Source organism: Enhydra lutris, unplaced genomic scaffold (assembly GCF_002288905.1).
Source record: "Enhydra lutris kenyoni isolate GAN:26980312 unplaced genomic scaffold, ASM228890v2 scaffoldscaffold31, whole genome shotgun sequence".
In the NCBI taxonomy this organism is placed as follows: Eukaryota; Metazoa; Chordata; class Mammalia; order Carnivora; family Mustelidae; genus Enhydra; species Enhydra lutris.
The window spans coordinates 18,338,523-18,355,355 of record NW_019154115.1 but is presented as its reverse complement, the minus strand read 5'-3'; the positions used below and the strand labels follow the sequence as shown (position 1 = coordinate 18,355,355).

Here is a 16,833-nt window from a genome sequence, read left to right as displayed (position 1 = left end):
ACCCTCAGAAGCTACTTGAGATAATAAACATTTGTTGTCTTAAGCTACTAAGTTTTGAGGTAATTGGTTACACAGCAATAGATAATTAATAGGCTAGTTGTCAAATCTTGTTGCTACAAGACCACACAGCCATACTTAGGGCCACCTTAAGATTTTTGTAAACTAAAACAAGAGAATATGTAAATTATATTAAAATGCATTAGAACTGGGGCACCTGGGTGGCTCACTTGGTTAAGCATCTGCCTTCGGCTCAGGTCATGATCTCAGGGTCCTGGAATGGAGCCTCACATCGGGCTCTCTGCTCAGCGGGGAGCCTGAGTCTCCCTCTGCCTGACACTCCCCCTGGTTGTACTCCCTCCCTCCCTGACAAAATCTTTAAAAAAAAAAAAAAAAAAAAAAATACATTGGAACTTTATCTAAAGTAAACAGTCCTTATGACTAGGAAGCTTTTAAATCTCTCATACTTGGAATAATTAGGTTTACTTCTTTCAGTTCTTAGTTTTTATGAATTAAGGCAACTGATTTTATATAAAAGTAAATATATAAGCTGTTTTTACATGAGGAGTGGGGCTGGAGTGGGGGGGGGGTGCTTTCCTATTGTTTGAAGCTTTATGACCTTTCTTGGCTGCTCAGAGACCTTGACTGCCTTCTTCCTTCCTTACTGTCAGCAGTATTATCACCTCTATAAACTTTGGATAAGGAATATGTCACTGAAACTAGTAAAATTAAAAAGTACTACTTATTCTACCTTTCTTTTTTCTTATTCTACTTTAAAAGAGCTTCTTCTAGGGATGCCTGGGTGGCTCAGTGGGTTAAGCCTCTGCCTTCAGCTCGGGTCATGATCTCAGGATCCTGGGATCAAGTCCCGCATTGGGCTCTCTGCTCAGCAGGGAGCCTGCTTCCCCCTCTTCTCTCTCTCTGCCTGCTTCTCTGCCTACTTGTGATCTCTCTCTGTCCATGAATAAATAAAAATCTTAAAAAAAAAAAAAAAAGCTTTTTTTAAAAAAAAAAAGAAAAGCTTCTTACATTGTTTTAAACATGGAATATGGTGAATTCCCAGTGACCAAGAGCACAACCAAGATCCTTCAGTCGCTGGCGATTTAGAAAGAAATACATATAGCATTTGTATATGTATCCTCGGGGGGTCTGTTGTAAAAAATTACGTTTCTCTAACTCTGTGTTCCTCTTCTGGAAATAAAAATCCTAACAAAGGCTTGGAAAACTTTGTATCATTTAACTTTGCCCTCTAACAAGTGACTGGAAAAAGTCTTACAGAGCCAGTACTTACCTAAAAATAATAAGATAAGATAAATCTGAAGAAAAAAGGAAAATCTAACTTTGATTTTCACTGGATATGGCAATGTGAAGCTGAATCTTCCTGTTTCGTTGAATACTGGAATGGACTGGATCACTGAGACAGCTGAAAGGAGAAACACGAACCTGTCAGAAGCAAATGAAATACAGTGCCCTCTAGTGAGAGAAGCTTCTACCCTCCAGAGTGTCAGTTCTGGGTGTGCCGAAAATCCTTCCTTCCCGATAGTACAGAGGGGCTGGCTCATGCCTATTCTGTTTCTCCCCCTAGTTTTCATAAGCGATGAGCCTCTAAGCTGACAACGAGATGAATAAGAAACACTACTTTTGACAGCACTGAGCTTTAGTTTTCTATTCTATAAAATGGAGAGAAAAACCCCTACCTGACTCACTCACTAGGTGTCTGTAAGAATAAAATGAAATCATTGATAGGAACCTGCTTTGGAAAATTCTAAACACCATATAAATAGGAAGCATGTGATACATGAACGCCCAGCTATCAAACCTTATAAAAACAAGCTACTTCCCTGGAATAGTCTGGGTACCAGGAGTATCATGGAAGGAAGCCACTAGAAAGAAATTCTTAAAAAGTCTAACACCTGTATGTCAGACTAAGGCTGGCAGAGGAAGGAAGAAAGCTTTAGGCCTATCAGCTTAGCTATCCTTTGGAATTAAGCTTATAAAACCTAGGGTTCTTGAAAGTACCTTCTGCCAAACATCCCAGAGGATACAAGGGAATCCACACAGTGTAACGAAGCCACGTGAGCACCTTCCAATCCATGTCAATGCAGGAAAGCATGTAGAAGGGGTACCTATTGAAAATAAGAAATTCGGATGTGAAAAGCACTTCAGGTCCTGAGTGCAACCCTACAACGTCATTCAAGAAGAATAATTTCACACTTAGCCACACATGGCTTCTTCAGAACAGAATTCTAATCCTGGGTTATCTACCCACAAAGTCCCATCACACTCTTCCCCCAATTTTCAATGGATGTGAACTCTGACGGTAGACTAAGTTTAGGTCCTATAAGAACCCTCTTTGGAATAGTTCAGCATATAGAATGAATGCTCAAAAGCTCTTTGCCTTTATTACTAGATCTATGTTCTAAGTAGGTAAGGATGACAGACACCTTGACAATTTATCTCTGGATATATGATTGTTATCAAAGTAAACAGGGGCCTACGTGACTTAGTTGGTTAAGTGTCTGACTCTTGATTTCAGTTCAGGTCCTGATCTCAGGGTCATGGGATCAAGCCCCACATTGGGCTCCATGCTGGGCATGAAGCCTGCTTAAGATCTCTCTCCCTCTGCCCTTCCCCTGCTCCCTTGCTCTCTCTCTCTCAAAAAAAAAAACAATTTAAGGGCGCCTGGGTGGCTCAGAGGGTTAAGCCTCTGCCTTCGGCTCAGGTCATGATCTCGGTCCTGGGATCGAGCCCCGCACCAGGCTCTCTGCTCTGCAGAGAGCCTGCTTCTGCCTCTCTCTCTCTGCCTGCCTTCTTGTGATCTCTCTCTCTCTCTCTGTCAAATAAATAAATAAAATCTTAAAAAAAAACAAAAAACAACAAAAAAAAAACCAATTTCAAAATTATACAAAAGACCCCTCATCTAGAATTGGACACACGCTATTTAAAAAGCGGTAATAAAAAAAAAGAAATTTTTCTTCCCAGAGTTAATATTAAGTACTTAAAATCTCTTTCACCTTTGTATTAGTAGATTAGAGGGTATAAGGGATACTACAGAATTCAGACCACAGTTAAGACACAATCTAGGAACAAGACGAAATCAGAGAGGGAGACAAACCGTAAGAGACTCTTAATCTCAGGAAACAAACTGAGGGTTGCTGGGGGGTGGGGGGGAGGAATGGGGTGGCTGGGTGATGTACAGTGGAGAGGGTATGTGCTATGGTGAGTGCTGTGAATTGTGTAAGACTGATGAACCACAGACCTGTACCCCTGAAGGAAATAATGTATTGTGTTAATTTAAAAAATTACCTCAAGTCTAGGGCTGCTACTGCCTCTTCTCCCTTTCAACTTAACTTTGCCAAAATATCCCCAAACCTAGAGCTGAGGAATCATTTTGCAAAACCCCTGCTCCACCTGACCAAAAAAGAAATGGAATATGTATGCTCTTGAGGCAAAGAGTACCTCTACTTTAATTGGATCTTTTTTTAATATTTCTTCTATTGACAACTGAGAATAGAATCAGATAAGAGGTTGACTCAAACTTCAGTAATCCCGTAGTCAAGATTTATTTCTATCTTTCCTTCTAGAAGGTTGGTATTCACTAGTTCCAGCCTGACTACCCCTTCAATCCCATGTTTCTTCCCCTTTCAAAATCTTTCCACGTGGATGAGTCCTCTTTCCGACAAGACAGCAGGATCCTGAAGGGTACGCTGGGTCTTCCACCTCTCTGCACCTCTCGACTCCCTCTGCTCCCCAGTACCCAGGCTGGTACTATGATCCAAGGATTGCTTTAAAAAAACGTGCCTCAGGGCACCTGGGTGGCTCAGTGGGTTAAGCCTCTGCCTTCGGCTCAGGTCATGATCTCAGGGTCCTGGGATCGAGCCCCGCATCGGGCTCTCTGCTCAGCAGGGAGCCTGCTTCCCCCCTCTCTCTCTGCCTGCTACTCTGCCTGCTTGTGATCTCTGTCAAATAAATAAATAAAATCTTAAAAAAAAAAAAAAAACGTGCCTCACCTTTGCAGAGCACAAAGATGCAGCTAGAGCTCTCTACACATGGAACCCTAATCTCAAACCAAATGAGACTCTGAATAAAACTCCCTCCAGAAAAGAGCAGCCCCAGAGGAAGGAGAAGCATTCAATACACTATGCTGGCATTTCTACCCACCTGAAAATTTCAATTGCGCTCCATGAATAAAACACAAAGAAAACCACAGCTTTGTTTTGCATTTCTTCCATGGTGCCAAAGATGATAAACAAAATGAAATTTCTTCCACATAGCTATTAAAAGAACCCAAAAGAGAGGGAAAAGTTTAAAAATATATTCTACAAAAACTGTATAAATGTGTTACCTGAAACTTAGCCCCACTAAATTCAGGGTAAAGAGAAAAAGACTGAAGGGCACCTGGCTGGCTCAGTCAGTGGAGCATGTGACTCTTGATCTCAGGGTCATGAGTTCAAGCCCCACACCAGGGGTAGAGATTAAAAAATTAAAAAATAAAATCTTAAGGGAAAAAAAAAAGCCTGAGCTCAGCTAGTGTAAGCCTCTGTTCCAGTTTTGGAACAAGTTGAAGTACCCCAAGCAGTCTTTCTGAATAGACTGTGTATATGTGTGTAAACAGATCATCACAAATAGTTGATTTTCAAAAGCACTCACACACACTCAAACACAGTGTAAAGAGTACTGCCAAATGCACATTTGTGTCTGCGTAAGCCATGTGAAGAACCAGAACATTACCAGTGTGGCAGCGCCCATAAGTAACTACTACCTTGGGTTAACCATTCCATTGCTTCTCTTTATAGGTTTCCTGCTTATGTACGTATTTCTAAATAGTACACTGTTTCACTTTGCCTGTTTTTAAACTTTCTAAAATACAACGTAGTAATCTGTGACTTGTTTCTACTCCGCGTTCTGCTTCCGAGCCGCAGCCGTGGTGGCGCATGCCCAACTCCCGGGGGACTGCGCTCACACTGCATTCTCCATGAACAGCACTCCTCGGAGCGGTGCGATGGGAGGGTACTGAATGCCTCCCTTCCATCGTAACCTAGAAATTCCAGCCTCATGCTTATCTGTACTAGTCCTTGACATACAAAAGTATTATTCCACATCAGTGGGTCCCTCACTATCCTCTTATTTTATAGACTGAACAAAAGCGGCTTCTCTCCAAGAACAGAAAACCCAGGAGTAACAAGGCTATTGGATTAAAACCCTTTACCCTGCAACTGCTACTATCAGCATGCCAGGGCCAGTATATCAGGAAGGTGTATAACTACAGAAACAGGACTCCAGAAGAGACTAACCAGAAATCATCTGTTGCCTCCAGAGTCAGCAGTGGGGTCTGTATTTAATAGTATATAATTACACAGGAAATACGGCAAGGAAGTTAAGACTCTGATGCCCCGGGGCGCCTGGGTGGCTCAGTGGGTTAAAGCCTCTGCCTTCAGCTCAGGTCATGATCCCAGGGTCCTGGGATCAAGCCCCACATCGGGCTCTCTGCTTGGAGGGGAGCCTGCTTCCTCCTCTCTCTCTGCCTGCCTCTCTGCCTACTTGTGATCTTTGTCTGTCAAAAAAATAAAAAAAATCTTAAAAAAAAAAAAAAAAAAAAGACTCTGATGCCCCATTCCTGATAGCAATCTTCCAAACATGAAGAAACAACATAGACATATCAAGGGGAGGGGGAATCCCCACACCAGTCAAAAGAGTCCCCTTCATATACGGAAGAAAGTCCAAAGTGAAAAGAGTTCCTAGGATTCACCTACCCAAGTTGGGAGGAAACCAAGCACATCACTACCTGAGAAGACTATGGGTAAATTTTTCTGCTCCTGCTTGAGAATCAAGTTTCCCTAGTTTTAAAACCTTTTATAACTTTGTGATTTCATGAAGATATTATAAACAAACCAGACCTGAAATGGCAAAAGTCTACTCTGGAAAATATCCTTGGGCTTAAAAGTTTTCCTCCTCTTTCAGATAAAATAATGATGCTATTTCTGTGCAAAGAGATTTTTACTCATTGTAACTTCTCATCGAAGTGTGCCATACCTACTAAATACTGAAATCTGAGGTCAATTGTTCAGTACCTGGATAAGAGAAGGCATCACGGGTGACTTAGTGACACCAATTGCTGCATTGATCATTTCCACAGCTGACAGCATCTGGCAGAAATACATCATGTCGGCCAAGGTGTGGAATGTGTCATAGAAGGACTCTATGGGACAAATACACAGTAAGGGTAAATCAGGAGGCGAATTCCAACAGGATTATTTCTCAAACTAGATACCTACTTGCATGAAAGGAAGTTAAGGAAAAGTATAATAAACAGCCACTCAAATTCAAATTTACTATCCAAACTAAGCTGGAGGGGAACAAACCTGTGAGGTCATGAATAGTAAACTCTACTGGTTATGTATGTCCTTCTCATTTTAAAAGGCAAGAAAAGGGGCGCCTGAGTGGCTCGATTGGTTAAGTTCTGCTTTCAGCTCAGGCCATGATCTCAGGGTCCTGGGATGGAGGCCTGCACCAGGCTCCCTGCTCAGCGGAAAGCCTGCTTGTCCCTCTCCCATTCCCCCTGCTTATGCTCTCTCTCCCTTGTTCTCTGTCAGATAAAATCTTTTAAAAATACTAATACTAATAATAAAATGCAAGAAAAAAGCTATTATAAGCTGAAAAATCTATGTATCAGGCACAGTGAGAAGTCAGATCCATTATTTAATTTAAAATTAAACTATAGCACATACATTGAATGCAATCTAGCCTTTTAAAATCTCAAAATCATACAACCATAAATAAATGCAGAGGTGCAAAAGTACTGAGTAAAACAAACTTTCAAAAACCATATTGTGTTTATATGTTTCATACTAGTAATTCTTATTCTAAGAATCTATCCTAACTAAAAAATTTTAAACAAAACAAAACAAAAAAATTTTTCTTAGGAACAACGTTGCTCTCTGAAACATTTTTCCTAAGTACATTAAAGTAGAAACAGTCTAAATGCCTAAGCGTATGGAAAGTTTGAATAAACTATAATAAATCCTCTTCATGGACTATTATGTAGTAATTTAAAATGATAGTTATTGCTTATAGAACATCAGCAAATGCCGTATCAGTTCTGAGCAGACCATAATATAAAATCCTTTACTTTTCATACCGATCCTTACTTGACACCCTGCCTTCCTACATGCTTCTTTGCCATGTTTCTCAACCACAGTACTACTGACAATTCTTGGGCCTACACGGTGCACTAGGTTTAGGATTCCTGAGTCCTTGCCTATTAGACACAAGGAGTGCCTCCAAGGATCTGGCAGAGTTAGGCCAGTGACCACCAAAGAAGGCATTTGTAGGAGGCTCAAAAGAGTACAGTTTAAACATCAGCTTGGGGGCACCTGGGTGGCTCAGTCAGTTAAGCCTCTGCCTTCGGCTCTCTGCGCTCAGTCTGCTTTCTCCCTCTCCGTCTGCTGCTCCCCCTACTTGTACTCTCTCTCAAATAAATAAAATATTTTTCAAAAAATTTGCCATTTACCAACACCCTTCATTCAAAAGGAGAAAACTCCAAAGGGCAAACTGGGTGCCATGCACTAGGTTCTTACCACGTCTCTGATGCCTGATAAGGGAAGAAATAAACCAGCAGCTCCATTCTAGAAGGTGGCTGGTAAAGGGCTGAGAGCCAAAATAGAAATGACAAATCCAAGCAGCTTAAACACATGACCCAGATAACTGAAGAGCTTTTGGAGTAGATCACCTAATGGCCTGCAGGCTTGCACAGGAACAACAGTCAATCTAACGATGTTAAATCAGATGACTGGGTGTGTGCATGTCCCTGTTCGTTCCATGAGACTTGTGATCAATCTAAGAAAAACCGCAGGTCTGAGACTTGCCTCCTTTTTTCAAGTAACTCATCTATAGGCCTTTGGTCACATGAGACTCTAAGACAGAAGGCATTTGTGAAGTCTTCACTAGCCTGCCGCTGTGCTTTACAGAATTCTAAGGTCTTAAGAAGGCTGCAAAGACAACATGCACTTCTCTGAAATGATTCTGGAGCTAATGTCAATTCACCCACTAAAACCCCTCAGATGGGAAAATTAAGGGCTAAAAAAAAAAAAGCAGACTATAGGACTTTTTTCCCTTTTTGTAAACAGAGCTTCTATTTTCCATTATACTGATATTTTTCCTATTTCTTCTACAAAATAGGGACAGATTTTTAAACTGCCCACATCCAAACCATTTTCAGATGGTGCATTCCTTCCAATCTTTTTGCATGTATTGGTTCAGTAATTTCCCCATTTTATATAATGGGATGTAACTGGAAGAACGAATTTATACTTTACTTTTGTAGCCTGTCATATTTCTCCATGTTACTATAAACTCTTTAAATATTTTCTGTCTGCTTCACAACATTCCACTGAATGAATATTCGAAAGTAAATCCTCATTGATGGGCATCTAGGCAGCTTCTAAATTGTCACTAATCTAAACAATGCCATAGTGTATACCTTCTGAAAAAGCTTTTTTTGTAGTTTCGGTGATTTCTTTAGAAAGCGCTTCCAGAAATGAAATAAGCAGGTTCAAGGATATGAACAGTCAGGTGTCTTGATGAGCTTTGCCAAGTGATTTAACAAAAGAGCTGTGCTCATGCCCTTTCCAGTAGCCACTGGTGTGTCTACTTTAGCATATGTCCTCTTAAATTCGTTATCTTTTTTAACTTTGCAAAACTGACAAAATCGTATTTTTATTTCCGTCATCATTATTGAGTTAAACATTTTTTTGTATATTAAATTGGTTTTACTCCCTCTTAGGAACTACCTGCACATGACTTCTATTTATCTATTCCATGGGCTCTAGATGTTTTTAGATCAATTTGTAACAAATTCTTTATATGTAATCAACCCCTGCTAGTGTCTGTTGCAATTTTCCACCAACCCTCCATCCCCATGCTACTAACCTCCATATACTTTTAATCTGAGTGTTGTCTTAGTGGGGTATTTTTAGATATACAGGAATTTACATATTTTATGGTAGTCAAATATATTGACTTTATTCTTTATGATTTCTTCTCTTTTAAGCTTAGAAAGTCCTAACTTGGGGCGCCTGGGTGGCTCAGTGGGTAAAGCCTCTGCCTTCTGCTCAGGTCATGATCTCAGGGTCCTGGGATTGAGCCCTGCATTAGGCTCTCTGCTCAGCGGGGAGCCTGCTACCTCCTCTCTCTGCCTGCTTGTGATCTCTGTCAAATAAATAAAATCTTTATTAAAAAAAAAAAAAAAAAAAAAAGAAAGTCCTAACTTTCCAAATGAGATTTTTATAAACATTTACTTGTATCTTGTTATGTTTTAAATTTTTGATATAGGACTCTTACATCTTTTGGGGGGAATTTATTTTTGTACACAGTGTGAGGAAAAGAGTCCAAGAGAATCCTTGCCTCCTTCATGCACCCGAACCTAACATATTTTCCCTGGAAACATTATTAGAATTCCCATCCAATAAAAAAGTATTGGATATTTCCCTTTCCACTGACTCATGATTCCTTCTACATTGCATATATAATTGTGAGATACATATATATAATGTAAAAGCTATTTCTGGACCACCTAATCTGCTCTATTGATATTCTCTTCTTATACTAATCCTGTATTATTTTAATTATCATTCTTTCATACCAGACAAAGTGCTCCCTCATTACCCTTTCTTCCCACAAATTTTATTACCGATTGTTTATTATACAACTTCAAAATACTTTAGATCACATCCTCAAAAATTTTCCATTGTCATTTACTTTATGTCAGAATTCTGTTAAATATATAGTTCAAAAAACATACACACAAATTAATGCATCAAGAACGAATATCTTGGGGCGCCTGAATGGCTCAGTGGGTTAAGCCTCTGCCTTCAGCTCAGGTCATGATTTCAGGGTCCTGGGATCGAGCCCCACATCGGCTCTTTGCTCAGCAGGGAGCCTACTTCCCCTCTCTCTCTCTGCCTGCCTGCCTCTCTGCCTACTTGTGATCTCTGTCAAATAAATACATAAAATCTTAAAAAAAAAAAAAAAAAACCAGGAGTATCTATATGATAGTCTTTTCATTCAGTTTTAGAATAGGCCATTTGAGAATCTACTTAGGCTCCCAAAGGGCAAGACCTCTTTTGGACTTGCATTAACTCTGGCACTGGAAATACCACGTAAGTTTATTTGGTTACGAATGAGCTACCATGTAGTGAGCAGAGAAAGGAACACTAGCCCAAAATGTGCCTCTGGCCAGCTGTGTGAATGTGGAGCATTTCTCAGCCTGTTTCCTCCCCTGTTAAATGGACACAATCTCCAGCCTCTGCTTGTTTCACAAGGCCAAGGGAACTCAGAGACACGGAAGTACAATGAAAGGCCTGAGTGCTACACAAAGGTGGGGGGTTATTATTAATACCAAAGACAGGGTACTGCTGACACCTTTAGTGGATACTAGGCTAAACTACTGACAAAAGAAAATCAGTGCTGGGGCGCCTGGGTAGTTCAGTCAGTTAAGTGTCTGCTTTCGACTCAGGTCGTGACCCCAGGGTCCTGGGATCGAGCCCTACATCCAGCTCCCTGCTCAGTGGGGAGTCTGTTTCTCCCTCTCCCTCTGCCTGTCACTCCCCCTGCTCGTGCTCTCTCTCTGTGTCAAATAAATAAATAAATAATCGAAAGCAAGAAAACTAGTGTTGAAATTTTGTGCTTGCCTTTTCCCAAAATAAAGAACCGCACGGTCATGTTGACAAAGATCCAGGAGAATCCCAAGAACTGCACAAGATTGTACATGAACAGGTATCCTTTCTTCAAGCTTGTAAGAGCTGAAAAGCAAAGAAAGACAGGAAACTATTACAAGCTGAGCTGCAACAGACAGGTGCAGGGACAGACATGGTTGACTCCACCCCTTCTCCCATTGTGTGCCCTGAGCTCCCAGACATCTGGCCCAGATGTGCACCAGCCTAGACTCCTAGGCCCAAAGAGAAAAGGGTAAGGTAAAGTTATGGACACTGCACTCTGAGGTATGTCTTTAGCAGTCTTTCCCCTCATGGCCTTGAAGGGCTGAGTGTACAGATATTATAAATCCAAGGAGAAAAATTACTTCCGCCAGGGAGTGACTGATCATTGTACGAGGCATTAAAGAAGGGAGATAAAGCTACACCCTGCTCCTGCTCTTGTCATTTTCATATAATCTACAGTTCCTTCGTTCCCACAATTTTTTAACATCATGTAACATCATGTAGGTCAAACTAGCTCAAAGAAATAAAAATGTAACAAAAAAAGAATTTTGATAGTCGATCATATATGCATCCAACCAAGGATCAACTGAACACCCAGAAGCTGTGAGGTCCTGAGGGGCTCTAGTGGGATTAGAAGATGTTGAGAATTGACATCACCCTCAATCTGAAAGCCATAACACAGGGAGAGAGTAACAGGTGGTGTCTTGTAAAACCCTCAAGGTGAGAAAATCTAATTCGGCTGGGGAAGTGGGAAGCAGGCAAGTCTGCAGGGATGTCACAGCACCTGCCCTGTGCTTTGGAAGATGGGTAGAATGAGGACATAAGCAAAGAAGGAAAAGTATAGCCTGAGAGGCAGGAGGATAAGGAATGTTAATTTTGTCTGGAGCCTAAGGCTCAGGAAGACACAGCCAATTACAGAGTTAAAGGAGTAAGGAGCTTAGAGTCACGGCCGAGTCAAACGAGTGGGGCAAAGGAAAGGATAATTCTCAAGAGAAGAGCTATGGAGCTCGGATCTTGCTGCTCCATATTTACTCCTAGGCAACAGACATTCTGCATGTAAGCCTTGGCAGATGCTCAAATAATCACGCTAAGTAGGGTGGTCAGGGGCACCTGGGTAGCTCAGTGGGTTAAACCTCTGCCTTCAACTCAGGTCATGATCCCAGTGTCCTGGAATCGAGCCCTACATTACATTGTGCTCCCTGCTCAGCGGGGAGCCTACTTCCCCCTCTCTCTGCCTGCCTCTCTGCCTACTTGTAATCTCGGTCTGCCAAATAAATAAATAAAATCTTTTTTTAAAAAAATAGGTTGGTGAATCAAAAGCAACCTAGTTCTAAGGAGCCAAAAGAGTCAGCCTTTTTGCAACATTTAACTAAAATGTTTTCTTCAAAACTACAAAAATGTAGGGACACCTGAGTGGCTCAGTTGGTTAAGCGTCTGCCTTCGGCTCAGGTCATGATCCCAGGGTCCTCAGATCAAGCCCCAAATCAGACTCCCTGCTTGGCAGGAGCCTGCTTCTCCCTCTGCCCCTCCTCCTGCTCATGCTCTATCAAATAAATAAATAATTTTTTAAAAACCTACAATAATGTATTAGACTTTGCCATCCTCAAGAGCTCATTTCATCAGGAAACTTCATGAATTGAGATAAAACAGTAAAAGCCTTAGATCTAACATCCTAAAAATCCATATGTAAGAATTTTTACATTTGAAGTTTATCCCTTTAAACCCCCTCCAAAATTAACTTAAATTTCAAATAATTTTCAAGCTCAAAATTGATTTTAATCTCAAATCTTAATTCTTTGCCTCCACCTAACGTCACCCCTTCTTTGTTCTTCTAAAGGAATATTCCTCTCCATTAGTGGTTATTCAGTCTTTTTCTAGAGCAATGAAACCTCCTTTTCAAAACGAACTTTATTCAGAACCTGACATATAAAACACAGAAGCAGAACTTCTCTGGGTTGAAGTGGACACGCTTGCTTGGCCTGTCCCTCCAAAGCATCCCTGGGAGCCATGGGACATAGTTCGACAACAGCCACTCTAAAACTTTCCCCTTCCTTCCTTCCAGTATGCCACATAAGGGCCCCTAAAACTTGCAAATATATAGACTCATGAGAAACCTTGGTTTTATTTTGCTTTTCCGCAGGCATTTTATATAGTCTTTCACAGTCCTCACCCCAGAACGGATACTCTTAGAGAGCCCGTGCCCTTCCAAGTTCACTGGCTTGCCCTTGGCTTCCACCCAGCAGGAAAGGAGCTAAGAGCTGCCGCATCTCAGCACTATCGCCCAGAAGACAATACACTTACAGAGCTTCTCGCTTCTCAGCAGTTGGACAGAGAGAAACAGAAACAGAGTTTCTGAGGTTGAGAACCACACTCATCTGGGAGAAAAAGACCAAGCCAGAGGAAATGTAGCCTTGGGCCTACGTGGTGTTTCCATGTGTCTAGGCAGGGCCTGCTACCACATCACTGGGCCAGTCCAGGGGACTAAGGCTCTTCCCCTTCTGCTAGACCAGCTTTGGTGCCCTCAGATGATGTCAGGCTCCAAAGAGAAGGGAAACACTAGAAAAAATGAAGGCTTCTGATGTGGGTGTGCAGAGTAAGCCCTGGCCATTAAGGAGTCCTCAGCACCTCAAACACATCATTCTTAGCTCTCCTGCTGCATCGCACCCCTCCACACCCCCATCTCTGTTGCTGGCTAACTGTAACTACCACAGCAGCGGGGGCAACTTACTTTCAGGAGAGCCTTGGCTTTCAATTCTTAGTTTATTTAGGCGTTCTTCTTCCTAGAATTTGGACAGAAGTTTTCCAAGAACACAGGTTAGAATTCCCAGATGCTTGCAAAAGTCCACGTGTTGGGTAAGTGACCTGACTTCCCCAAAGCCACCACCACCAATTGTGTTCACGTGTCACTGGGGCAAACGTCGTAGCTCATGGTGCCCACAAGCCTGACCCCTCCTTGACCAGGGAGCCCCAGCACCATAGAATGTCCATCCAGTGCTCAAGAGAATTCAACCAATCAGCTGTCTTCCAAACTACAACGTGGAGAGTCTCAGAATCTTGGAGCTGGAAAAGACCTCCAGAAGATGTGTCATGGTTGTAGAAACAAAACAGAATTTTAGGGAAGGAACCAGATTGTTTTTTGTTTTTCTTTTTTAAGACTTCTAGATTTTTAGCATAATTTTTCCAGAAGCTAAAATCATGTCTCCAACATCAGTTAAGAACTAACATTAGGTCAATACAGATACAGATGCATACATACAGAAATATTTATAGGTAGGGGCAGGGTATGAATGGGCTAGTCTGCACACATACAGTTCCTCACTTTGTCACCTGAGAGGATCTAGAAACAATATCTAGAGCCCAGATCTTGGTTTCCACTATGACTCTCCAATAAAAAGAACAGAACTCCCTGAAGAATGGCTGACTCTAGGGCTGGAGCAGGGAATCCACAAGATAAGCCTGCAGCAGCTTATAGTGACAGAAATTAAGGATATTTAAAAAAAAGCCCTACAATGATGGAGCTTTGTCAAAAAGGCAGAAGAGCCAACTGAAAGAGCTTCCAATGTCCAAAGCTAGAACAACATGAACAACAAAATAAATATGAATAACAGAGTACTGGATTATAAACCAAACTATAAAACAAATATTCATCAGTCCATGTGGATATAAATCAATGACTGAATAAATAAATGGAAGAGAACAGACAAATCTCCCATACAGAAGAATTCCAAATGAAGTATTTGGATATTCCGCAGTAAGGATGGGAAGCATAACTCCCCACTCCTTAAGCATGGGCTGGACATAGTGAGTCACAGTGAAGAAAGGCAGGGGGAGTTACACTGCAACAGAGAAACCCGACAAACATTCCCTCAGCCAGATTACCAAGATAAGCACCAACAGTGCTAAGTTGTCCTGACAGTGTATAACCGTGATGTGACACAGTAAGAATGAAACCTCTGTGGTTGTCCTCCCCGAAATCCCATCACCCTCTCTAAATTGTAAGAAAAACATTCAACGAATCCCAGTTGAGGGACAGTCTACAAAACATATGACCAGTACTTCTATAAAACCATGTTTCCAGGGCAGCTGGGTGGCTGAGTCGGTTAAGCATCTGCCTTCGGCTCGGGTCATGATCCCAGGGTCCCCACATCAAGCTCCCTGCTCAGAGGAGAGTCCACTTCTCCCACTCTTTCTCCCTCTGCCCCTTCCCCTGCACATGCCCTCTCACATGTGCATGTGCACTCTCTGTCAAATAAATAAAATCTTAAAAACAAACAAAAAAATTTTTTCCAGGTCTTTAACTGAATTTGCAATGTTGTCTTTATTCTATCACACCCAGATAGGTATCTGAGGTGGCCCAAATAACTTCCAAATAAGTTGTGCTCCTTATGATTTGTCTAGACCGGGCAGTTCTTACTGACCTTGGCTCTGAGCTCCATTTCTGCATCAGACTCATCCAGCCAGCGATCGAAGTCAGGAGCCAAAAACAGTGGGCGTTTCTCCTGCTTAGTGAGTCTCTCCCACCACTGACTCACCTTCTTCTGTACCGTAATGTTTACCTGCCTCTGGGTCAGTTTGTAAACCGGCTAGAAAAAAAAGTGAGAATGTGAGAATGCCCTCTCCTTCCTGGCCCCGACTCCTTCCACTGCGCCAAGCCAGGCTGGCTACACAGAGGCACTGTAGGGCATGCTCTTTTCCCTTTCTTCTCTGTTCCCACAAGGAGTGATGCAAAGAGAACCTCCAGACCAAGGGCGGGCACAGCAAAGTACTGGTACGAACGGCACGGTCTTTCTCCGATCCTCCACTGAAGGACACAGGAGGAAATCAGGGTAAGACAGACAGATAGTTCTGGTTCTAGATGAACCTCCTGCCGGATCTCTACCATGCCTGGCACGGCATCCAATCACTCTCAGTACATCCTCACCTTCCAAATCTCCTTCCCATGAAGACGACTGAATTTGAGCGGTCAGTAGGCCCTGGCATAGCGAGCCCTTGTTTTGGAAAGGTCTCTCCAAGGCTGGAATTTACTGGATCAGTTACAACTCTATCACAACGGATAGCCTAGAACAACCTCCCAGCTAAGCTCAAATTCTCAGAGGCTGTTCCAGTTCATTCTTCTTCAACATGGCCTCTTCCTTTGCCTCTAAAGCAAGCCCCATGACAGGTTCTCTACCCCTTAAACCACTGCTGACTATTAAACCAATCGAAACAATGGAGCCCTCCTGCACAGAGAGATCAGTATGCTCAAGTCCCGAGAGAGAGGAGTGTAATTCCAGAACCCGAAACACACCTCTTAGTAGATTCTCTCTCTTCCTGGCATAAAAGTTTCCCTTGAGCTCTGAGAGAAAGGAAACTTCAATGATATTTCCTGCATTCTTTCTAAAGGTCTGCTGCCTCCACCTTTTCTGATTTCCACTGCCCCTGAAGCAAAGTCACATGAAAGCAAGCCCCTGGCATGGGCCTCACCTGCCTTATTTAACTCTGCTCCCTCCCACAGACATACTCCTTTGTCTTCACTAACACCAGAGAGTATCAGGGCTGGAAAGGCCCCTGAGGATTTCTTAGTCCAACCCTTCATTTCATGAGGAACACAAGGAAACTCACCACAGAAGTGAAGAGAATTGTTCACACTGCTAGCAAACGGCAGGCAGAGGCCAGATTCTCCTTGGGCCCTCTGACTTTCCCACTCCTCTGCAGCTAAACTCAGGACTCAGTTCCCAACAAAAAGAACTATATTCTCCTTTGGTTTTTGTCTTTTTTTTTTCCCCACGACCTCTATCCCCCTATTTCACTAAACCACTCATATTTATTTCCTAAAATGTAAAGGGAAGTAAAAGAAAGGACATACCTCTGGTTTCACAAGGTCTAAGAACTCCAAGTGAAATTCATAAACGTTGTCTCCTTTGGCACCGTGTCCCTGAGCTACAAAGAAAGAAATGTGAGTTGAAGTGAACTGGAGGGCAAGGCCATCGAAGAGCTTGGTGCAGTTCGTTCAGAGGCATACGAACAGTAATGCGCCCTGCCCAAACCAGTGGGGGCCCATGAGCAGAGCTACTCAGACAACTGGATAAGCTGAATACTGGACAAAAGTTTATCTCTGTATGTCCTTCTGACGATCAGTTCC

General features: G+C 42.3%; 1 protein-coding gene across 1 annotated transcript in view; it reads right to left on the bottom strand.

The window, feature by feature from the left end:
* LOC111153279 (3-hydroxyacyl-CoA dehydratase 3) overlaps positions 1–16,833 on the bottom strand; it is a 38,936-nt gene that overhangs the window by 3,733 nt on the left and 18,370 nt on the right. Inside the window, exons 3-10 of the mRNA XM_022512202.1 lie at positions 16,558–16,631; positions 15,131–15,295; positions 13,441–13,492; positions 10,686–10,796; positions 6,069–6,196; positions 4,159–4,271; positions 2,017–2,123; positions 1,289–1,420 (exon numbers count right to left, since the gene is read on the bottom strand). Of these exons, the coding sequence (XP_022367910.1) occupies positions 1,289–1,420; positions 2,017–2,123; positions 4,159–4,271; positions 6,069–6,196; positions 10,686–10,796; positions 13,441–13,492; positions 15,131–15,295; positions 16,558–16,631 (882 nt within the window). The remainder of the gene's footprint in view (positions 1–1,288; positions 1,421–2,016; positions 2,124–4,158; positions 4,272–6,068; positions 6,197–10,685; positions 10,797–13,440; positions 13,493–15,130; positions 15,296–16,557; positions 16,632–16,833) is intronic.